The sequence below is a fragment of the Drosophila pseudoobscura genome, chromosome 4 (assembly GCF_009870125.1).
Source record: "Drosophila pseudoobscura strain MV-25-SWS-2005 chromosome 4, UCI_Dpse_MV25, whole genome shotgun sequence".
Taxonomy (NCBI): domain Eukaryota; kingdom Metazoa; phylum Arthropoda; class Insecta; order Diptera; family Drosophilidae; genus Drosophila; species Drosophila pseudoobscura.
Genome location: NC_046681.1, coordinates 16,958,096 through 16,983,770, shown reverse-complemented (window position 1 = coordinate 16,983,770; position 25,675 = coordinate 16,958,096). Strand labels below are relative to the sequence as shown.

Sequence of the window (25,675 nt, the reverse complement as noted above, 5' to 3'; positions counted from 1 at the left end):
TACGCGAATGAGGAAAATGTTGATGTTTAATAGCGAAGAGATTTAATGTGAAAAAAATTAAGAAGGGCTTAAAGTTGATTAAATATGTCAAAGAAATATCGAAATTATATCGAAAACTTATAAGCTGGGCATTTTCGTAATATATAAGGAATATAGAAACATTAAAAACTCCTTTCAAAGGATAAAAAAACAGCTTAAAAATATATATACACAATAATTTAAATAAAAAATAATTAGGTACATTTTAAAAAATGTTTAAGTGCTTTGATGTAGTATTAAACTTAATCTTAAAACCCTTTAAAATAATTTTTCCCGCTCTTCAAGCGATCTGGCAACATTTTGAAGCTTTTTTCGCGCTTCATTTGTGTCTCAAGCCTCTCTTTAAAGTCTCTCTTGAAAGCTTTCACCAAAAACTCTCTTAAATCAGGCCAAAAACTGCCCCAAAATATGGTGTTTATTTCTTGGGCAAACACGGAGCCTATCACCAGAAGCTGACGATCCGCCAGGTAACCAGATTGTATGCTAATTAAACCCCAATTAGCATTAAAATACAATCAATTTAAGCTTTTGTGCCCTAGCAACAAAAAGCTTGGCAACAATGTTGCTCGATGCCACAGCCACAACCGCAGCTACAGCGAAACATGTGTACAGTGGCAATCCTCTTAATGATCCCTCAATTAGGCTTAAATGAAACGAAACTGCGGCATTTTGATCGACATCGCAGACAGTGGAGACAACAACTCCATTCAGAGAGTGGCATTTATTTAATTGAGACTCATTTGACAGTCGGCCGAAAGGGGGAGAAACTAGATGAATGAATATAGATCAGACACCCGCTGCGATTAAAGCCGCTATTTATTCCCCCGACTATCACTTGCGGGATATTAATATTCTTTAAATGAGAGAACTTTGAACCGTAATTGCTGTTGGAACGGTAATTTATGCATAATAATTCACTCCCCTCGATAGAGCCGTATAAAAGGGCATTTCGCATACAAATTATTGTCATGCTATAAAAGTTCCCTCTGTCCAGTTCTCTTCTCCTCTCCTCTCAGATATTGTATGTGATAATTGATATTCAATTTCTATACTAAGCTTAATCAATGCCTAAGTTAAACGATGAATGTCTTAGACCGCCTGGGGCTTAAGCTAATTCCCGGAATTTTGTATTTAATGACTTGATTTCGTAGCAAAAGGTTACAGCCTCTATAAATTATTTTCAAAACTGGAATAGTTTATGATGACTAAGTTTTCTGTATTTTACATACGCCTTTGTCTTCTAATGACTGTGAAAAAGGTTTCCAGACTGCTGAACACATGGATTTTCATTTAAAGGGCATTATTTCTCTTAAATATGTATACCAAAAATTCTTTTAGATCTTGTATATCCTGGTGGTTCAATGGTACATCTTATTATATCGATAAATTATCCGTATTTTGTAGATATATTATTATTATATTATATACGATGAATCATTACCTTTAGATTATATCGATAGGTGATATATATTATTTTTCAATGCCTACGACGAATATTTTGTGTATATATTATTATATGTATCTCTTATTATTGGTTTAATGTTTTGCAATCCGTAAAAACGAATATTTTGTGAGATCTTTTATTATGCATAAATTTAAAGAAGAAATAGAGTATCGGTTCATATCGTTATTTTGATAATATTGTAAAATGTATCGTTTATCGATTTAACAAGCAATTTTTGTATTTTCGCATCGAATATTTGATGAATATTCGTCCTAAGTATTTAACTATTTTCTTTGTATTACTTTTACGAAATATCGAAACTGTAAACCCGCTTATTGCTACTTTTTGCCATCCCTCTCTCTTGGTTAGGGCTCGCTGTTTGCTTTATTTCTTTAGAACAACACTTTAACACTCTAGTGACAAGCGTCATTTCCTCTCTAAGAATAGCCGTTTTAGCTAAACAATCATGAGAGTTGAGACAAGTACTTGTACCTTAGACATGTTATATAAAACAAACACAGAACGCGTGTAAATACCAACAATAGTAGAAGTAGAAGTGCCACGTCGAGTGCTTGTGTCGCTTTGTTTTTTATGTAGCGGAAGCAATATAGAGAGGCCCGACTGTACCTCAGGATCAGAGGTCGAAATTCTTGGGAGATCAAACTCCACAAGTAATTTAGAATATTTTCGGATGAACATTGAAGCCAAAGCATGATATTTTAATTGAAAGAATGACCTGTTCCTGTGGAATACGATACACAATTTATGGTAAAACCATCATTATCTTTTTAATTAAGATTGATATGACGTGCTCCTGATCATTTCCATTAGCTTATGGGTAATTTAAGAGCTCCTTTCCATGACGCACAGCTCTTGAAACCTGCCAATGAGTGTTTTTCCATTGAGTAGGTCTTTTTTTGCGAGGGTTCCATGCCTTGTGGAGGGTCTCATTGCTATAAAGGCGTCGCCCCAGACGCACTCTGCGGCACTTGATCTGCCCCAACAATAAAAGGCAGGCAACGCTTCCCAGAACCCGTTACCCAGGGAGGGGGGAGGACTGGGGGACCCAAGCGGAAGTCGCGATTCCATAAACTCGAAATTCCATCACGCTCACGGGCCCCTCTGCGGCTTCTCTGACGGTCGGAGGAGTCGCAGCAGCCGCAGGGTATATTTACTACAGCCTTCATATGACACGCCTAGAAATACAAAAACAAAAACAAGAGCTCCGCTGCCGTTGAGTCATATATTTATAGATCACTTTAGTGAATAATATTTTATTTCAATTATCTTCTCGGGCAATAACCGCTATCAAGTTCGAGCCAAAAACGGATGCTATACCCATACCCCGACGGGCGACCGTCTCAAGTGTATCTCTCAAGAGTGAATCTATCTCTCTTGAAAGATCTAAGCAAACAATTAGCTATTCACATTGCAGGCCATGAGTGCGAGTAAGCAACAATTACATTAGAAAAGTGTACCTTTAGTCAAAGCAAAGCCCCAAATGTGTGCAAATATTTGGCAGGTTTTGTTTTTTGGCTTGAATGGAGATGAGATCTAAGGCGGTAGATGGTGGTATCTCTAACAGAGGCGTGCGGAATATTAAAAGGGGGATATTTGTACTGAAAACTATGATATATGACATTTTTGGGTTGATTTCTGTGATCAAAACTATTATATCCAAACCATTCAGAAATCTAGGCTTCAAAGAAGATCAAATCTAAGGCGGTAGATGGCTCTAAAGAGCGAAACAGTGGCGTGGGCAGTGGGTAACAGGGGTATATTTATGCTAAAAACTATGATGCAAGATTTCTTGGGGTGATTTCTGTAATTAAAACTATAATATACAAACCATTTAATATTTTTTTAATGGGTAAAAGGGGGATTTTTTGAATTAAAGTCATGATATATGATGTTTCTAATACGAAAATTCTCTAAAAAGCTCTTAAAGTACTTTATTCTCTACCTAAAAAAAGTCACAGTTCAAATCTATTCTTAAATCTTTGAAACTGAACCTTAAAAATGGAAAGTAATTGCAATTTTGACTAATTTCTGACTCGTAGGGGGAACCACCCCTAAACAGGGTTCCTCAAAGATCATTTGGGAACCATTAACCCCTTTTAATGCGCTCTCTTTATAGATCATCCACGAAATTCGCTTGACCCAATAACCCACCTAAATGGGGATAAAACCCAAGCCCCCTTTTGGGATGAGCTCAAAGTCTACGCCTCTGCGCATGCGTGCGTGCGCTTCGCTCGTTGTGGAGCTCCAATTTATTAATATTTATTGTTTTATATAGAAATATAAGTGTACGTTGTCATGTTGCTTGTGGTGGCAGTAGCATCCAATGTTTTTGCCTGCCTGCCTGCCACCAAGGTAATTATTTTGTTTAGTAAACTGTATTTTTTTTTCGGAGGTTTTCTGTGTGGTTTTATCTTTGAACCCCAGAGGGCACTTTGTGCCTGTGTGTGTGCCTGTGTGTGAGTGCTGCTATCAGGCGCTGTTGTTGTTGTTGTTGTTGTTTTATGATTGTTAATGTCTCGGTCAACGCTTTTAAGTCAAGTTCTGAGCCAGTCCCGCTCTGTGTACCCTTCTGTACCCCTCCCCTCTCTCTTTGTCTGAGTGAAGTTTTTCGAGTGGAGTCTGTTTCCATGTTCAGAAACAATTTATGCGGTGTACAAAAACGCTCGACGCATACGCTCTGTGGATGAGAACGCGTTCAGAAGTCCATCGTGTGGGATGCGGAACAATAGTGAGACGCAGAAAGTCTTGAAGCAAAACCCTTAAGGGAACCCCAAGGAACAGACAAAAGTGATTGCATCTTCAGCGAATTTTTGGTGTAATTTCTGTGGAAAGTGCTTAAAAGAACTAAAGTTGCGTACGAATTTTTCAAAATGGGTTTTATTTCTTCTAAAGAAATTTAATAAGGAAAACCATGTTAATGAGACTAAAAGAGTGCTTAAAGTGGATTATAATGATCTAATTTCTACCGAAAAGATCCCCAACGAAGGTGGTCTTAAGATTCTCAGAATGGATTCTTATGAACAGAGTTCTATCTGCAACTGAAAACTTAAGTTTATAGTTCTTAATGGACAGAAGTTCCAGACGCTCGCCAAACACAATCCACATCTGCGAAGAGAATTCCAGAACTTTTAATGTGAAAGATTTATCTGTTCTGCGAACTTTCCGAAATACGTTCCACAATACGGTCCACAATACGGTCCACGACGCGATCCACAACATAATTTTAAATATATATTAGTGGATGATAGAGAACAAAGTTTAATACGATCCACATCCAATGCGATCTGCAAAGATCTCAAATCCGAAAAGTATTATCGCTCAAAACTAAAACGATCCCCAAATAAAAGCACGCTCCGAAATCCTCAAAAATCGCTTTCAAAATGTCAAATATCGGCTGCTTTTTGTGGTTGCTCTCATTGCTGCTTTTGATGAGTCCAATTTCAACATCGAACAGCCGACGAATCCGAGGAGAGAATCGCTCCGACCGACTCCTAGCGGACATAGGAGTCCATGCGCAGAGGTACGATCCAAGAAAACTGGACAATGGTCTACAACAGTACACGACCATCGACAGAGATCTACGACATTTATTCGTGGGCACGCGACGAGTTTTGTTGAATTTTGCACTGCGAAATATCGAGGACCTAACGAATCGAAATATGCGCGAGGGAAAGATACAGCTACCCATCTCCAAGAGGAAGCCATTTCCATGTCCAGTGAACAACACGAGATCCGAGAGTCCGCCCACATCGGTGGAGAGGTTGCGCCCTGGAGATATCGATATCATAGCCGCCTTTGGGGACTCGCTATCGGCGGGAAATGGCATTCTATCGAATAATATCGCGGATATGCTCAATGAATTTCGTGCCCTGAGCTTCTCCGGTGGCGGCCTGGAGAACTGGCGCAAGTACGTGACGCTCCCGAATATCCTGAAGATATTCAATCCGAAATTGTATGGCTTTTCGGTGGCCAATAGTTTGGTGGTCAATCACCCATCCTCACGCTTCAACATTGCCGAGCCCATGATCATGTCGAGAGATTTGCCCTTCCAGGCCCGGGTCCTCATCGATCTGCTGCACCGCGATCCGAATGTGGATATGCAGCGGCACTGGAAGCTGCTGACAGTCTATGTGGGAAATAACGACCTCTGCTCGGACATGTGCCACTGGGATGAGCCGCAGGCGCTGCTCGACCAACATGCCAGGGATCTGCGACAGGCCTTTCGCCTCCTGCGGGACAATGTGCCCCGTTTGCTCATCAATCTGATCGTGGTGCCGAATATACTCCTCACCCTGAAGGCCATGAAGCAGATACCCTTCCAGTGCTTTGTGGTGCACCGCGTGGGCTGCCACTGTTTGATGAATGATCGCCTGAATCGGACGCAGCAAAGCCAACTCATGGACACCCTGCAGCGCTGGCAGCAGGTGGATCTCGAGGTGGCCCGTCTGGCAGAGTTCCACCGCGAGGACTTTGCCGTTGTGGCGCATCCCATGCTGGCCAATATCACGGCTCCGAGGCTGAAGAACGGCCTCACCGACTGGCGCTTCTTCTCCCACGACTGCTTCCATTTCAGTCAGCGGGGGCATGCCATCATCTCGAATATGCTGTGGAACAGCATGCTCCTCCCCGACGATCGCAAGCCGCGACCCTTCACCATTCCAGGGCTGTTCGAGAGCACCGTGTGTCCCAGCGAGGAGCAGCCCTACTTTGCGGTGAGGCCTGGCTAAAACAGGGCGCCGTCCTCCGTCCTCCCCGAAGGTTGCAGTGGGGTTTGGGTTTCGTTGCTGGTTACTGAATCGAAGGTTGGAGCTGTCTTGTGATATAAGGTTACATTTTAAGGTTTTACTCTTAAGTTTTGTGATTATTAAAAAATGAATCAAGGTATTTTGTGGTTTTTTGATTGAGTTTTTGGGTTGAAGATTGATTTAATGATGGAGGGAATTTTGTGGAAAATCTCAAGAGTGTGTTTTGGAGGAACGAATGGATATTTTCTGGTTTTTGGGCTTAGGTTTATTTAAATAAATCAGATGTGAAGAATTATCTACCCCTGGAAGATGGATTTCCGCTAAGAAATTACCATTTGAATCTTTTTCTATAACTTTCAATCAAATTTGATGGAAATTTGAGGACTCTCCCGTATAAAAGATGGATATTTTCTGCAAAGATGGATCTTTGGCCCAACCTTTCTTTGTGGAATGTGTTAAGGGGCCGGCTCTTGGCTTGTTTGAGCCCCTTTTGGAATACCAAAAAAGATTAACCGTCTCGCCAGAGCTCTGACCAGATATAATCTCCCACCTCTACTCCGCCCCTTCCCCCCTCTTCTCTACTGTTTCCTTTTTGTATCTGTTCACTCCTTCCCAATTGCTTTTCCCCCATCTCCATTTTCAATTAAAATATTATGCAATTTTTAATTTATATTTTTAATTAATTAAAATACGCTAAAAAACAATATATGACCAGTTCCCCCTCCCCCAACCGGTAGTCGCATATATATATAAAAATTCATTTCAAAATACTTTTTTGCTTACGGGGCAGAAAAAAAAACATATATGATTTTTTTTTTTGTTGGGGTTCCTGTTTACTGGGAAAAACACCTTCCATGGCCCCATGGCCACTTTATATGGGATATCCCCCTTATCCTACGTTATATCTGTATGGAATATCCCCCTGCCACACCCAGTCTGTGTGGTGTATCCGCTGGATCCCCCATTCTCGTAGAAGGAATATCCCCCCAGCATTCTGGATGGGACTCCCCCCGCCTCCTCCCCCGCTGGGCGGACGCTATGCGTGACAACGTCGCCTGCTTATTACGTGCTCCCACCCCATGTCACACCCAGAACCACTTGCACTCCCCCTTTTAAAAATTAAACAAAAAATACAAATAAAAGCGAAAAAAAAGGGACAGAAAAAAGCGTTGCAAAAAAACACAATTCGCATATGCAACGGCAGCGGCAGCGGCAACGTCGAGCGACGGTCCACGGGCCACGGGCCACCTGCAAACCGGACACTTGCCAATGGGCAGAGACCAACCCCCAAAAAAGAATCTCCGGACACGGACAGCACACAGAAACAACAAAAAATACAAACAGCAAAAAAATATATATGTATATATGAGAAACAGAGAAAAATGTATACATACACGCCCACTGCAAACAAGGTTGCAAAATGGGGGCGGGATGGGGAGGGGACAGCAAAAAAATGCAGGAAAAAAAAGAAGGAAAAATCTGGAAAAAAATTGGATGGTGAAATGGAGGGCGCACTGTGGGAAGGAGGAAGTGAGAGGGGAAACGATATGGAGATGTGGAATGGGGAATGGAGAATGGGGCTGTAAAAATTATATTAAAAATGCACTGTCCGAAAAAAGGGCGTAACACAAGCGTAGACACACACACACACACACACACTCACAAACACGTGCATGTGGCCGCAGAAAAAAAAAATGTAATAATAAAAGTTGAAGTTTTTTTGTTGTGTTTTTTCCATGGGGTTGGGCCACGGCGTTGATATGTGGCACCACCTCCTCATGCGCCGTATATATCCTATATGGGATATGGGATGATATATCTGCACATATTACTTACATATTAAAACATTTTAACGGCACACAGCAAAAAACAGCAGAGACCGAATCCGAATCCGAACCCGAACCAAATGTCCCGTTGTCGAAAAATATGCAAGCAAATTGTGTGAGGGGGGGGGGGGGGGAGGGGGCAGGACGGGAGGGGGGTGTATACCCAGAGAGTAAATAAACCAAATGAAATCGCAAACAAACGACGACGACACTCTCATTAAGGAAATAAAAACCCCCCAGAAAAAACAACAAATAAATCTGTGGATAGAGAATTAAAATCTGTAGCCTTGATTAACCCAAAACGAGAGCATTAGGCATGAGGAATGGCGGTTTGAAAATGTCCATCTTTCTGTTGGAATCTAAAAGGAGGGGTGGGGAAGGGCATAAAAATCATAGCATACCCATGGGGGTGACGTGTGCGTGTGTGTGTGGTTTGAAGAGGAGAGAAAGGAGAGAGAGAGAGAGGGAGGAAAAGAAAGTAAATCTTGCAAGATAAGAAAGGTAGCGAAGGAGAGCAAGTGAAAGTGGAGCTTCAATAGCTAGAAAGAAAGAGTGAAAATTCAAATATTTGAATTCTGCATAGGATATTGCTTCCACAAGAGTGTTAGACTATTCTATTTAAAACAGCTGATTTTTATTGCGGTATTCCTTGAAAAAATACTGGCTACATTATTTTCCACTTAAATCGAATATTTCCATTCGATATTCAACTAATTCAAACCAAATTATACAGATTTAAACAAAATTAAATGTATCTCTTCGCTTATGGGAACATTTTTACAAAGCTCCAAGTACGAAAGCTCTATAGAAATATAAAGACAGGAAATGCATACCAAAAGAGAGATGGCACTAGCGAAAAGCATCTAGAAAAAACATAGAGACACACAGACACACACACACGTGAAAGCACAGTGAATGCATAAATATAATATGATTGCAAAACAAAAACAAAAGCAAATTTTTGTAGCCATTTGAGCTTGTCATTTGTACCGTGGAGGAATATTCTTTGTTCTGAATATTCTTTATTTTCCGTTTCGCTGTTCCGCTCTGCTCGCGGCAGCATTCTATCCCCCTCTATTGTACGGCCTCTCTCAGAAATGGGGGCGGGGGGGCGTGCATAATCCTGCCTGGCATCCCGCTGCCTGGTTCCCAGATAAACCAGCAAAAACAAGGGATATACTCCCTCCAACCATCCATAGTAGCGTCCACCCGAAAATAAAAACACATCCAATGTGCTTTTCTTTGTATTTGTTATAAATATTTCAGACGCCGCAGAGCTCAAACGAAATCTATTGAAAAATGAAGAGAAAATTGGAAAATAGAATATAGAAAATAGAGTATAAAAAATACTGAAAGAATGTATTTTGATGGGTAAAAATATAAAAGAAAAATGCTGGAAAATTCGTTTTGAAAGCTATGTATGGGTGGAATTTTTAGAAGAATGACAAATTGTCTAAAAAGTACAGGAATTGTGGGTAAAAAAAACCCTCTCTTATAGGATTAATCTTTGAAAAATGCGCAGGAATTTTCCCTAATCCAAAGAGTTTTTATAACATAAATATAATGTTGTTCCATAAGATTCTTATAATATGCCTCAACCAAATGAATGAAATACCACCTAAAGTACTGTCAAAATATCTTCTTTCCCACCCCTTCAACCTCTATTAAAAACCACTTAAGCCGCTTCAAATCTGAAGCTTATATTCGCTATCATTTCGGGGCAATTCAATGCAATTGCCAACGTCGCCGCCTGTCTGAAGGACTTCCTTCCCCACCAGCTTCAAGTGACCACCAATTGAGGCTTAGACCAGACAAATCCATCAAGACAGAGAGCGGGACAATCCAGCAGATGCTTTCCTGCTGTCCTGCTGTCCTGCCACGCAATGGGCATGAAAATGTGTCCTGCTGCTGGTTGGTGGCGCGATGAAACCTGGGCCAAAAAAAAAAAAAGCCAACGTTTGACATTAAACAGCGACAACATTTTCGCTTTGCATGCAAAATGCCAGGACACACACAAAGGGACCCCCACAGGATGAACGACAGGCAGCGGCGGCGACGGCGACGGTGACGGTGGCGGCGACGGTGACGGCGGAGGCGTCTCATAAAGCAACTGACAACCGCATTGGCGACTCCACCTCCTGCTCCACCTCCTGCTCCACCTCCTGCTCCTCACTTACAGGACATCCTTGTCCTCCTTGCCGCACCGCTAACGACCCGCGCGCTAAAACGTCAGCCAGACAGCAGCAGCAGCAGCAGCGCGACGGCTAGGATGGCGGAAATAGAGCAAAAGTTTCCCCGAAACAAAAACGTCACAAAACAAAATAAAAAGAATGGCACACAAGCTACTTGAGCTTGAACCGGCGACGCTTTTCCACATCCCATGGCGCCCCATGCCCCGTGCCCCCTGGCCCCACCCACTCTGGTATTTTCTGGTATTTTTTTTGCCCGCGACCAGGCATGTGGCTGACGGGTTAAGGCGGGACTGTTGACCACCACACTTGGCCAAGTGGATGCCGGCCATGCGATGGCGCGCGCGACGGCTATGGTGGTCGGTCGTCTTTCCTATTGTTTGCTAGGATGATTGTGTGTGTCCTGCGGACCCCCTGCCCTGCCTCTTGCGTGTCCTGGGCAGGAGCCCATCCTTTTGGGTAATGGCAATGATTTTGACGTCTGTTTAGTTGGCCCTTTGGCTTGCCCTGAACTCCAACTCGAAGGCTGTGCCGCCACTCCATCGCGAAGGCTGCTTGGGGCTCCACTCCACCGCGAAGGCTGCTTGTCCTGTACTCCATCGCGAAGTCTGCTTGGGCCTGCACTCTCCATGAGGGCTCTGCACTCCATCGCGAAGCTCCGTGTCGTGTCCTCCAGCTCCACCGCGAAGGCTAATGGCCGTTTGTGTGTGTTTGGATTGGGATCCTTCCAGGGGAATCGCAACTTCCTCTGCGGCGGGATATGCGTCGTGGTGCGTTTTTGTTGTCGAAAACTGCGGAAGCGTCTTTTAATCAGCGCTTCGTGGCAATGAAAACTGACAGGTGCTGCAGCGACAACATCCTTTGGGCGGAATGAGACGACATCTAATGTCTGGCGACAGGTGAAGGCCCCCATACCCCCCCCCCCATGCCCCCCTTTGCAGACGTCAAACGTGAAGGATAGCAGAGAGCGTAAGGGGGAGAGATTTCAATCGGAAATGGAAGGATTGGTGATGTTTGAAAGGTGTTTGATTGAACATCGAATGATCTAGAGGCAACAACCCACTGGTTACCACTGAAGAGAGCTTCCCTTTTGAGGTCTCTTCACTTTATGCGAACAAAACCCATTAATTTCTAGTGATATTTAAGTATTCAAACACTTTAAAACCCTCATTCCGAAAAGCAAAATGCATTCATGTGAATATTTCGCGTCTGCTCCTGCTGAAAATCCCTCTAAACAAACGAAAGGATATGGGATTGGAATCGTATCTATGTGGGGGTTCTTTTTTCTATTCCCTTTTCCAACATATGCATGTGCCGTGGCAGGAGGAGGAGGAGGTGGAGGAGGAGGAGCAGGAGGAGGTGGAGGTGGAACATCTCGCGGACCATTTGCTTATGCCTTTTTGCCATTGTTTGCGCTACACTTCAACGCACTTTCGTCATTGATCCGAAGAGAGGCAGAGCCGTGGCATGCCACCAGCAGCCAGCATGGGACCCCACAGACGCCGCTTCCTTCCAATAAAAAAAACCCCAAGCGACAGAGAGAAAAGTTTTATTTTTCTGCGTTTTCATTTTTTATTGAATTTGCTTTTGCTGTCGCTCTTTCACTCTCTCTTGACCAGACCTATGAGGGGGGGAAGGGGGGAGGGCTAGTGGCACACCCTGCCAACGATTTTGTTGCATTATGCTGGGACATACGTTTTGAAATTCCATTCCTGCGTAGGGATTTTTTGTTGCCTCCCATTACTCATATGAATGTGTGTGTGTGGGGCGGGGCGGGTGGGGAGGGGGGAATCGCACTCGTATTCATGCGAGGCAGAAACGGTAGGGGGGCTGATGGGAGCTACGGGAGGCTGATGGCAGGGGGCACGTATGTTGCCAGGTTGCCCCACCGTACAGGGGGGTAGGGCAGGGCTACGGCGCTAAGCTTTGACTTGGGATTTGCATTTTTTACGCGCCGCACGACCCATCCTTCATCATCCTTCTATCGCATCCCATGTGACGGACATCGGACGAGTGGGCAGGGGGGAGCACGTAGTGGTGGAGCGAGAAATGGGTTTCGCTTCCACTTTTGCTGATGTTGTGATTCTTTTTTCGTACCCTAGATCACAGGGTGGGTATGTTTGGCTAGCGTCAGAGACGCTATTTTGTGATTTAAAAATCACTTTTCATAGGTTTATGAAATCCCATAATATTGCAGAAAGATATGATATCTAGGGGTTAACAAGTGCTATCCGCTGATAGTTCAGGTCTATTTGCTCATAATAGCATCAGTTCCATACACTTTTTACAATATTTCGACATCTTACAGTGAAAATCGGTATCAATCGATAATTATCGATATTTATTTGTACATAATTATCACCAAATCCTATTTTTGCTTGCATATCTATAGGATATAGGATATCTATCTCTCCAATGTACCTTCTACTACCCTAATTAATGAGTATCCCCACTGTCTAACCTTCCTTCCTCTGCTTCCTAACTGTTGACGTTTTTTGTTATGGGTTTTCCTGCTTCGTTTTTTTCCATAATTCTCTCTCTCTCTCTCTCTCTCGCTGTGCAACTCTCTTTCATTTGCCTTCATGTCCTGTTTTGGGATAAAAATCCATTTCATCATCAGGGTTTCCTCCCCCCACCGCTCTTCCTGGCATAATTCCCTCTCCTCCTCCTTTCCTGATGCTTCTGCTGATTCTGCTGCTGCTTTTGTCTGATCGCGTTGAAATTGTAATGAGATTTTCTGTTTTCTGTTTTCTGTTTCGGGGGTACCCTTTCTTTTTTTCCTGTGTGTTGATATATATTTATATTCTATTATTTTTTTGGTGTTTTTTATTTATTTGGAAGGGTTGCCGGCAATTTTACGGTAATATGCTTCCATACATGCGAAGGATGTCTATTTAATTTATGAAATTTATATCTGGGACTCGCATCGTTTGGTCGCTTCATTCTTTCCGCGTGGCCCCCGTCCCCCATCCCCCATCCCCCTGGACAATTCGTACGATTTGCGGTTGTCAAGCTGTGGAAATGTGGAAAATGCATTCCCCACTCTCTTCTCTTCTCTGCTCGTCTCTTCTCCTCTGTTCTGTTCACATTTCATTCGTTCATTCATCACTCGAAACTAAGTTGGCATTTCCCTGTCTATCTGTCTATCTGCCCTTCCTTATCCTCATATCCCTTTTTGTACCATTTTTCTGTGCGGGTTTTTTTAATAGATTAGACGCATACTTTTCGTGGGACTGTTTGGGATTTGGCGCTGGTTCTTTCACTTCATAAACGAGACATTTGGGGGAGCTCGGACGAACGGTTTTGATGCGTGAGTGGATTTGGCGGGGATTTCATTGCTAGGTGGGAGAATCCTAAGGGTTTTGTCTGCCACAAATGGCTGGATGGGATGGTCCTGCTGTTAAGAAGGTTAAGCGCTGGATAGCGTCTAGGTAATTGCGTTAATTGTGTTTTTTGAATGGAAGATCAGAGGGTTTGAGTGGCTATTTAATTAGAGGTTTGATGTTGATATTCATTTGAATCCATCAAATCTATCCAGGCGAGAATATTTTTTTAAAAAGAGGGCCATAACGTCTGGATTTTAATGGAAATGTTGGCTGTTTCTTTGGGTATTCATTTATTTTTTTTTATAAATGAGCAAATAGTGTCTTTCTGTGTCTTTCTTTACTTGCAAAAGCACCAAAATTGATTAAAGTGTATATCGATATCAACTCTATTGTCTATCGGTGTAAATTAAGGTGGATGGGCAGCACTGTTGAAGCAAATGCCAGTGCTGCCCTATCATCACATGTATGAAAGACTATCTTTAATCTTATTTCCTGTTCTACCATTGGAAATACATCGTAAAAAGTATATGGCATATTGTTAGAGACCTACCACTCCAATATTTCTATTGACTTTGAGTACACATCTCTTTTGTTTGTTCTACACAAATCTAATATACAATTTTCAATCAATTTTTCTAGTACTTTCGTAGCTGTTATTCCCTTAATTCATATTCATATTGCAAACAAAACTCAAAACCAACAACAGGGTTGATTGTAAAAATAGCTAAAAGCTTTTGCGGGAAAAAAACTATCTATATTTCGTGAAATCGTATGGCGGTTTGTATATGTTTTAGCACAAATGAAGTGCCGCACGTCCACCTGACTCGTAGAGCCCCAACTCCCACAGAACCCCCCAACATAAACCCCCCCCCCCTATATGTACATATATGTATATAGAGGGGAATATACATATATTCGCGGCGATTTTTCCATTGGGTGTGTCCATATTTTTGCAAACGTCGAACAAAAATTATTTATAAAATACACCAAAAAACACAATTGTGTACATACCATGCCATTCCATACAATATATATGTATATATGTATATATACAACCTTTGCTCTCTCTCTTTCGCTATAACAATGCGACACAGAGGGGGTACGGGGTACAGTGAAACTCCACATAAATTTACGTGCCAATAAAATAAACAAGCGCCGAGTTTTTGGTGATTTTACCAGTGGAAATAACAGCGCGAGGAAATGGGAAAATCGGGATGGGGAAGTGGAGCAACACACGAGGCTTTTTGCCATTTACACACACACACACACACAGCGAGAGAGAGAGAGAGAGAGAGAGAGAGAGAACACCTCCTGTTCTGTCCTGCTTCTCCATACATGCATAAATCGCGCGAATTTTTAACGTTGATTGTAGTACAGGAACCAAAATCCCCGTGTGTCGGCGACAGAGGGTTAAGGGAAGAGCGACACAGCGACAGAGTGAAGAGAGGGGGCTAGGGGTTGTGGAAGAAGAGGGTACCAGCCATTCGAGCAGGCATACACACAGACATTGTCACAACAAATGCCATCCGCGAATTTTATATAAATTTTAAATACAATTTGCTATTGAGCCTCCCCTTCGAAAAACAACATCAGAAACACAGGTCTCCATCCCTCCCTTCCCTTCCCTTCGCTTCCAGGCAGGATATATCGCGGGAGAAAGAGTTAGACAGAGTCCTCTATGGATGGTAGGTGGTGGGGGCGTGCGGGAGAGTATTGTTAGAAACGGGGAAAACGTCTGGGGGGAAGTGGACAAACTGTCGCGTAATTGGAAATTGTGTATGGTTTTGAGCGAGAAAGAGAGACATACGAAATACATATAGAATTGGGCTTATTGGGGGAATATACGAGTACATACCAGATGGACAAACAGCATAAAAACACCAAGAGATTAACGATTATAGCAAATATTTGAATATATTTTAAGTATTTTTAGTGGGAATTTCCATAGATTCGAAGGCAAATAGCCATTAAATGTATGCACTCTTGATTGAAATGCTTAAAAGTGCTATTCTAAAGCAGATCTTACCGATCTGACGTTTCATTATTACCATATAGAAACTAGGAAACTAAGAAGTTCTCTCTCTGTCACACTATTTATTACTAACATCTAACTATTCGACTTTCATAAGGATAGGGATCGATTATTTAATGTGTATTTCAGATCCACTTCTTCATAGTTTAGTGTTTTGGATGGTCCATTATAGTTGCTGTTCAATAATACTGTTTCATGATAGTTCCACCTGAATTTTTAATAGGGGATAGTGTTTTCTATTTTCGGTATTATTTAGTATTTTTGGTCTTATGTATGTTTTTTGGCAATACTAATAGTTTTTGGTATTTGTAGTATTATTTGGTATTTTTTGGTATCTAGTATTTTTAATATTATTTGGTATATTTAGTATTATTTATTATTTTTTCGAGAATTTAGTATTAATTATTTTTGGCATTGTTTATATTTTTGTTACTTTTCGGTATTATTCAGTATTTTTTTAAACTATTTTTAAGTAGTATTTTTTCGGTATTATTTAGTATTTTTACTAGTATTTAGTATTGTTGTGTTTATTATAGTATTATTTAACAGTTTTGCTAGTATTTTGCCTTCGGTTTTTCAGAGTAGTGCCTCCCTGAGAAGACTTTAAGCACCTTGAAACCAGATTACAGCATTTATCCCTAAAGTTAAGGATGCCAGCTTCCAGTTTCCATTTCCATTCTTTGGAATGTTTGCCTTTCCTCAAAAAAAGAACAAACCATTTGAGAAGAGAAACTAATTTTAACCACATTAGGGCCTCTGTACACTCTCTCCTCCCGTGTCTTGGCTGGAACTCGAACTAAACTTGATTTAGTGATTAATTAGTGCCAGAGAAGAGTCTCAATTTTCGTTCGTATGAGAGGCATTTGTATGGGCATTCTCAATCACATATTGTCCCAATTCCATGGGACGCTGCCTTTAAAGACCAACAACCAAGGCAGGACCTTCGGACATGGTCCTGTGTCCCTATGCAACAATAACTAGCCCCAGCGAGGGGACAGAGGATATAGGCAGTGAATGGCAGAGAGGGAGGATGAGGTAGAGAGCGGGTCAGCATCATCATCAATATGCAAAGGCCTTTGCCAGAGAGATGCGAAAAAAGAGACGGAAAATCATACAAGAAAGAGACGGACCAGGCACAGGGCGAGAGAGAAATGGAGAATCATAGCGCTGCCATTGAATGTGTCTCCTTTCTCTCTACCTTTTTGCCCTCCTGTCTCCTGTGTGTAGCACCCGGACCACGTACCATCCTGTCCAATTATGCCTCACACATGGAAATGCAACGTGCAGCAGCATCAGAAGCAGCGAGCCACCATCGAGCCCCCATCCTCCCCCTGCCACCCAATCACTCGACGCGCTTGTTGTGCCCGCGAGGCTTTTGGCCAGAAGCGGCAAAGCGACACGACACGAAACGAAACCAGGCCCAGGGAACGGCCGGCCAAGCGACCAACGAACAAACGACACATGGCCGGTGGATAACTGCAGGCTCTAGATGTGGATGTGGATGTGGATGTAGATAGGAGTGTGGCAGAGAGCAGAGACTGCTGATGCTGCTGCTGCTGCTGCTGCTGCTGCTGCTGCAGAGTGGTGTGGCAGCGCCCCGTTTTCGTGGGGGTCGCGGGACTCAACTCTGTTTCAATTTGCACCCGCACACACACACACTCACACACACACACACACACACAGGCGCAGCAATCACTCAGCCGACCGACCCACTCGCAACACCCAGAACCCTGCACCAAACTCCCACTTTTCTCTGCACCAAAAACTCCCAAAACTCCCACTTTTCCCTGGCTCCCCTCCCCTCTCCTCTTCTCTGCCCTCTTCTTCTTTTTTTTTGATTTTCGCGAAACGCAGAATTTTGACCGAAGCCCTGGATGGATTGGGGGATACGTGTATAAGTGGCAGAGCAGGGAGAGAGACAGCCGGCATGTTGCTGGCTCTGTCATTTGCCAGGAGACGAGACAGAAGTCTCTGTTGTTGTCTCTGTACGTTGTGTACCCCTTAAAAAACAAGGCTCGGTATTAGAAAAACTTGAAGATATCTGAATAAATTCTTTCATCTTTCGAGTGCTGCAAAGTATTGAACAAGCTGGGATCTACAGATCGGAAGCCAATCAAAAATTCGATCAAAGTTGGATAAATATGGATATTCAATCAGAGATGGAGATAGATCCTAGAAATTCAGTCAAAACTTGGATCCCCTTATACCTATGCGGGTCGGCTCTCCAGGGTATCTTGTAATTCGACTATCAAAACTATGATTCCTTCGTGTTGTTGATGTTGTTTTTCTGATTGCTGTATTTGTTGTTTTCCATCTGCCTCTCCGCTACGAGTATACTCGTACGTGCGTTTTTGTTGAAACAATCGATTTATTTTCGGTTTCATTTCTGATTGGCAATATTTCATAGCAATGTCGTTCCTTCATTTTTTTGTTGTTGTTGTTGTTAGGGTCGTGTCCGAAGGGTGGGGACGGGGGACGGGGGGGTTATGACTCTACATACGACTCGGCGTCTGTTTGTTTCGATATTTGCATTTTTTAAATAATAACGGACAGCGGCAGCCGCCGCCGCCCGAGTGTGAGATGGAATATGGAATATGTACTCGATGGGGTGGGGGTGGGGGTGGGTGGATCCCATGTTACAAGGGTTAGATGGATTGGTAGATATAACAGCGAAATAGAATATTCCAATACAGATGGAAAACCTGTCTATAGAATGATGCAAATGTCCAGCGACACTAGAGGGATGGGGGGGGGGGGGGGGTCTCCACGTGGAGGCGGGCGGAAGAAAAAGAGGGAGGGGAAAAAATGCAAAACTAGATGGAAGCTCTTGGTATTACATATAGAGAGTAATCTGTAGGGGATCTACATATACAATCCCTAATCCCTGCACTTTTCGAATGTTTTTCTCTTTTAAGCAATGAATTCTCATTTCCTTTGGGAATGGAATTTTTGCAAACGGAATCTAAAATATCTCTTAAATGAATTTCACAAACCCCCAATGGTCGAATCATGTTCCATATTTATTTCTAAGAAAGGAAACCTGGTGAAAGAAGCAGAGTATTTGGGAATTTAGTATAGAAAAACCATTTATCTAAAGGATTTTTTCATACAAAAAATATTTACATGTTTATTTTTTTAATGGTAATTTTATTATAAAATATTGACATTTTCTAATTGAAATAAATGCAATTAATAAAAAAAAGAACCCCAAAAATCGAATAAAAACAATTTCAATTTACTTTTCCCCCAAATATATTCCCCTCCCCACTTTTAAATTTTCCTCCAAAAAATATACACATGTCCGTTTTTTATTAGATTTATTTATGAAATTATCACCAAACAGAGAGCGGCAGAAAAAATCCTTCAGTTTTTTCGTGCCGGACAAGTGCCTGGACTGTGGCTGTGGCCTTCGTTTGCTCTTTTCATTTGTTTACGACACGACCCTGGGTGGCGTCTGGTCTGGGGCCAGAGCAATGGAAATTGCTTTTCCAAAAGCGACATTTGTCCATTGACGCCTACGAAAATGGGTGCGTGAGGGAAGGTCCTTCTGCTAGAGGGGGGTGTGACACTTTGTTGCCTGTTTATGGGTCCACCTCGGGGGGAGGGGAGAAAAAAAAGAGTACAAATAAATTTCCACCGCTGACCACGCGTCGTATAAGCAACGTGTGAAGGCTTCTGCTCCACCTTTCACCCACTTTCTCCTCTTGATAAGTACTTTTCGGAAAAAATACCTCTGTTTGACTTCTGTCTGTCTTTGGGTCCTGCATCATTCCTCTGTTCTAGCGGTGGATTCTCGCTATCATTCCTGTATTCTACGACAATTTCGCTTTGTCCTGATTTTTTCCACGAGCACTACTCCGAAAATTGTACTGCGTTTTTCTGTGTTTGCTCTGTACATCATGTCGTCTGCCTTGTTATTCTGTTGTTTGCATCTTTTTGTGGCATAAAATATGGATGGGGCCGCACAGAGCCCGGGGTATAATGTCAGGGTTTTCATTTAATTGGACGGAATCCGCGGAATGGACCAAAGAAAAGCATAAATCATGCATCCAAAGAGTAGTCTTTGAAGAGGGTCACATTCTGCAGGAGTTCTTTAAAGAACAGAGCCCTAAAGCACAGATTTATTGGGGAAGCTTTCATGGTTTTCAAATAAATCTCAGCCTTTTTTTCTTTCGGTGAAGCAGAAAATGTGGATTTATTGTGGAAGAGAAAATTGTGGTTTTCTAGGAAAATCATCCAAATCTTTAGAAAATAGAAAACACCAAAAGAACCAAATTTTCTTTATAACTTTTAAATTCCCATAAATTTCTTTAATATTCTCTGCATTTTATTTAAATTTCAAAGAAATTTTTAAACATAATTTCCCTTCCCCTTTCCTCTTTTCAAACCCTACAAACAATGAATCAATGAATCCTCCCCAACTCGCTTGCTCCATTCATATGATGCCCCATCCCAAGGGCCGCGGCAACATTGTTGCCACCAATCCAATTAGTCTGCCCCCCTCGAAAAGCCACACCCTCCAAATATCCAAACATCCAATACCCTCCCTCCACCCAATCGATTACCACCCACCCGTAGGTCTGGCAATTTTTGGCATTTTATATTTAATTTATTTTTTATATTTCGGTTAGCCAATTATTTAAATAAATAATGGATTTGCTGAATCGTTCTATTTGGGAAACGGGAAATGCATAAATGGAAAATGTACGGAAATTGGGTGGTGGGGGTGGACAGGGGGGGGGGAGTGTAAATAAAGCAATGAAAATCGAAAATCGCCAAAATGCCAATTGAGGCGGCAAATGGCGATATTTGTTCGGTGTTCACTGCAGTATAAAATATGCAATTATTTATGGGGGAGTACATAAGGGGGCACCGCACATTATGTACTGCACCTCCATATATATCTGCTGCTGCTGCATGGAAATGCCATGTGCATATCTGTACATATGTATTTGGGCAGGGGAAAATGGTGAAAAGTGTCTCTCTGTCGCATTTGCATTGCGCGCACCGCAAAAGTTTCATTTCCGTTTGTGTTGAAACCCGAGAGCCCCGTCCCCTCCTCCCCACTCCCCCCATTGCCAGTCCTAAACCCAAAAACCAATCCAATGCTCCCCAACAAAATCGCTAACAACAACAAATAAAATGACATAAACAGCGTCAAATGTCAACCATTTTTGTCAGCATGCAACATTTTTGGTAGGGGTCTCCGGGGTGTGTTCCATGAGGAAAACAGGTGCTGTTCCGGTGTGCCATTTCGCTTTGAAATGCGATGAGGATTTGAAGTAAACCCCTTTAAATCTACATCTACAATCTGAATACCATTTCAAAGCAAGTCCGAAAAATGCCATTAAATTATAATCACAGAAAATTATGAAGGTATTTCATTTAGAGAGCGACGCTTTGTATCTGCAACTTTAATTCTGATTTATTTGCACATTATTTGAAGGTACAATAAAAATAGCTTTTAGTGGATAAAATTCACTGAATATCCCAATAATTTTTGCTTGAGTTTCGTCAAAAATAAACCATTTTTATTACTACATATTCCTGCATAAAGAATACTATCTACAGATCATAGAAAGTACTTTAAATTGATTAAATCGGTGGAAAATTATTCATCTTAATCGGAAAACTCTTTTTCTCAACAAACGAAAAGGAGTTTTTCCCACTATCCGCCCTCGAAAACGTACCCCAGAACAACCTTTTTCCGATGCTCGTTTTTGCTGTGGTTTCATTTTATTAGCGAGTGGCTGGAAGGCCCAGAAATACCCAAAAAATACCCACCAGGATACCAGCTTCTAAAGCTCCACACACTCCACATCGCTCTCTCTCGCTCCCTCTCGCTCTATCCGGCGCTATCTGGCCATAAACTCTAATCAATATTTCGGTTATTGGCAATGCAAAGACATCATGCGGCAACAGCAACAGCAACAACTGCAACAAAGACAGCGACAGCGACACGTACCACGAAACGTTGCATAAATTTTGATGTCCCCGCTCTCTCTCTCTATATTCTTTTTTTTTGCTGGAATGAGTGGAATTTTAGCCATGCAACTAGCGGGTGGTGGCAGGACGGAGGGGGGTTCTGTTCACTGTGGTTTCTGGTGTGTGCCAGCCCGCCAGCCCGGGCGCGTATTTTATCAGGCAGCCGCCAAACATAGTCGTTGTCGCCGAAAACTCCTTCACGGCCTGGTCATATTTCCAGTACTCTTGCCACGAAAATGTTGCCCCGTTATTTACAGGGGGCACGGCACGGCACCCACATCTACGGTGGGCGACTGTCCGCCCCGGCTGGCCGGCTGGTCGGCTGGTTTAACGTTAATTTGCACAATTTTTGAGTTATGTCAATCGATTTCTAATGGGCGTCGTCCGCGTACGCCTTCCCCCGCACTCCCCAGGGGGTGCCAGGGGGTGGCACTGGGCGGTACAGCCCTCAATTTGTAGTTTTATAATTGAAACAAGTGATTCGCTCGGTCTCTCTGTGTGGTCGCTGCCAGTCTCTCTCTCTCCCCTCCCCCCCTCTCGCTGTGTGCGTGAAGGGGAAATGGTTCAAAGTGTTTCAGAGTGATTTGGTATCTCGGTATCTGTCAGAACGGCTTGACTCTCAGGTGCTCTGATGGGTGTCTGTGTGTGTGTGGGGTTGGATAGTAATTAGTTTAAGTAGATCCGAGGGATAACAAGGGTTGCAGGCTTGCAAGGTCAGGCATCTACAAGAAGGAAGACATTTGGAGCTTGTTTACTTTTCAAATTCCTCAATTTGTACGTATTTTAAACCTGAAAGTTCTTTACTTCTGGATGTACAGGGGAAAAGTAGTAGATTCCACGAGGAAAGAGTATCCTGAGAGTGGGTTAAGGGAGTCCCTGAGGATGTGATGCTGGAATACCGAATGATCTTTTACGACAAAAATAAACATTCTTAATCATTCTGGTCTCTAAAAGGTTAAAGATTGATGGTTTATTGGATTTCGTTAACATTTTGTGGCAATAAATGCATCCTGATCAAACATTTCATATTTGTGTTGTATTTGGCAGCTGTTTTCTGCCTAAAATCAATGGATAGCCACTTGGAAATGATTCTTTCTGCTGCTTTTATTTGTTCCTCTAGACTTTCGCCCCTACTTCTTCCTCTCTCCACTACCTATAGTTCTTTCTCCACTAACCCTACTAGCAATAGTCCCCCCTCTACTGATTATAGTCCCTCCTGCAACTCTGAAAAAATCTCTGTTTATAGCATCGTCTGTCAAATGTTATATACGAAATGCGAAATGTGAAAATGCCAATTAAAAAGCAGCCCATAAATATGCAATGGATTTGCGCAATTATCGCAGAGCCCCGCCCACACAGTGCCCCCAGCACACACACCCACTCTTGAGCACCCTTTTATTTATGACATTAATGCATAAAATAATATAAATATAAATTGGAAACCAAAAATGCTGCCCAATGATAATTTCAGACGAGACACAGCGGAAAACCACAGCAGCGGAATGGCGGCGACTGTGAGGGGGAGGGGGATGGGCGGGTGGCCGGGGGTAGCATCCAGACGGCATCAAAAATGTTGTCATTAAATTCCGCGATTGCGGTGCCTGGGTGGGGTGGGGGGTCTTTCCTGGTTTCTTTTTTTCGGCGGGTGCCCCTGCAACAGAAATTGCATTTCATATTTTATTCATGATGCACATGGGCCAAAAAGTGCAACAAAAAACATTTGGTTCGGGACGAAAGGGATGGCCAGAGGGCGGGGTACGCGGCCCGGGCCATACACACAGCATATGGTACGAGTACATATATAGTATGTACATACATGCCCCCGGGGCTATGCTGCCACAGCCACTGCCGCTTACCGCCATTCGTGGCCCTCTCCATGGCATCGATTCACGCACCCATGAATGTATTCAATTGCATTTTCGCATTGCCTACTTACAGGCGAAATTTTCCATTCCCTTGTTGTAGCCGTTGCATGTTGCACATAAAATCCATTGCTAAATAACGGTTAATGCAAAACAGCGACAACATTGCAGCAGCAGCAGGAACAACAACAACAAAAACAACAAAATTGTGTTGCAACAACGAGAGAAGAGCGGTTTTTGATACCCTTTAAAAGAGAGGGAGTGTTGTGCCCTAGAGGAGATCTTTGTATCTACATCTAAAAAATCTATAAAATGTTCAGATATGTTTTTGATGAAGAATGAATCAGAATTGGCAATTCAGGGATGATATTATTCGTATTTTCATGATCGTCATCAATAGGGGATTCGATAAAATCATATTTATCTATTTTTCTATCCTTTTACAACATTTTCTGTGGCTAAAATGTTCCACAGTTCCCTATTTGAGCTGCAAACCCTTAAGATCTGATTCCCATATCACACAGATATCATAGATAGTAGTAGATAAAATCCTTTTGGCTCATATGTTTCATTCAAGATCCGACACAAATGAATGAATATCGAAAAACATTTCCCTCCAAAGAGTATCTGCATCTTCCACTCTCTAAGACCGAAGCCTCCTCCTCCGTTTCATTGTTGTTTTTGCTGAATTTCGAAAATTACACACAAAATGGTCGTCGAATTTTAAATCATTTCGGCACACACGATACGATGTGGGGTTCCGAAAGAGCGGTAGAGATAATGCCAGAGATAGGAGGATATACCCGTGGAAGTGCGAATACTGGGAGGATTATGGGGCATAGGGCGCGGAGGGGGTGGGGGTGTGGGGGGGGCATAGTTTGCCATTTTGTTGTAATTGCTTTTGGCCCGGGCCTAGTATATACAAAAGCTCTGGGCTGGGCTCGACTGTTTAGACTTGTTATAGCACTGTGTTATGGGGCGTCAGTTGATAATGGCAGCCTCGTTATGCCCCTCTCATTGGGGGCTATTTGTGGGGTTCTTGTTTAGTCGGCGCTGCGCTGCATTTCTGCAATTGGCTGTTGCTTTTGGCTAAAATATGGCCCGCGTTTTATTTAACGCTTTGTTTGGCAATCCGGCGTAGAGGAGGTGACTATTCTCGACGCCTGATGGTAGTTTTTTCTATAGAGAGAGTCAAGTGCTGCGTTGCGGTGCGTTGCGTGGGGGGTGTGTCCGAAGAGGCGTTCAGTAATCGCGTTCATATTGCTGGGCCTCGGCTTATAACGCTTTCGAAAATGTTTGTGTTTGTTTTTTTGGTTTCAGCAAATTGCAAAAAGAGAATCGAATTTTTGTGGTTTATGTCATGATGGCTTTTAGGTGGGGATGGGGGAGGCTTTCGTATTTGGAATGCGGTTTCAATATAGAGAAAGAGCGTTCGAGGAATTACAGCAATTCTTTAATTTAACATAAAAGAAGATGTTTCAATGGAAGGGGCTCAAAAATGATGGATAGTACTTGTACTTTTGAGGAAAGTATGGAAGTTTTCTTTACAATTACCCGAATAACGAAATAAAAAATATATTTCAAGCATGACTTATTTAGAGTTTTTTAATTAAATTACTTATTTCACTCTTATATCAACATCTATTAAAAAGACTGTACCAAAGGTCAGTGATCTCAGAAGGAGACTATGCCTTAATCGTTACTCGCTACTCATTTACTCGCTTAGGTTACTCGTTACTCCTTTTCTCTGCACTTAAACCTTTTTGAAACAAAGCCTGAACAATAGGCTATGAAAATGGCTCTCCAGCAACCTCTCACCTCAATCAAAGCCCTCCCAAAAGGCTTTCAAACGTAATCTTCCCATCGAAACCTTTTGAATCAACTGTACCCCATAGGCATCGCAGCAGCCTCACCCTCAGAATAGACACGTTATTTGTGCGCGCCACCAGCGAACTACCTTTTGTATCAACTGTACCCGCAAATAGTAGCCGTAATGAAATATGAAATTTCATTGTTTAACATATTGGTTACTAGGGTTTCCCCCCATCCCCCCATCGCCCCCCATCCCGCAGATTTAGCCACATTACGAGTGGAATTCCACTTTGTTTTAGCATAAAGCCTGGCCACAAAATGCAATTAAAATAATTTGCCAATAATAATATGCAAATTTCGCCAGCGACAGAAAGTGCCATAAAATCTGCGGGTT

General features: G+C 42.5%; 2 protein-coding genes across 2 annotated transcripts in view; both read left to right on the top strand.

The window, feature by feature from the left end:
• LOC4817990 (neuroguidin) overlaps positions 1-25,675 on the top strand; it is a 55,703-nt gene that overhangs the window by 27,567 nt on the left and 2,461 nt on the right. The gene's annotated exons all lie outside the window — the stretch shown is intronic.
• LOC4817841 (phospholipase B1, membrane-associated) lies at positions 4,128-6,388 on the top strand. The gene has a single exon (XM_001357192.4). The coding sequence runs from the start codon at positions 4,885-4,887 to the stop codon at positions 6,229-6,231; it is 1,347 nt and encodes a 448-aa protein (XP_001357228.2). The 5' UTR covers positions 4,128-4,884; the 3' UTR covers positions 6,232-6,388.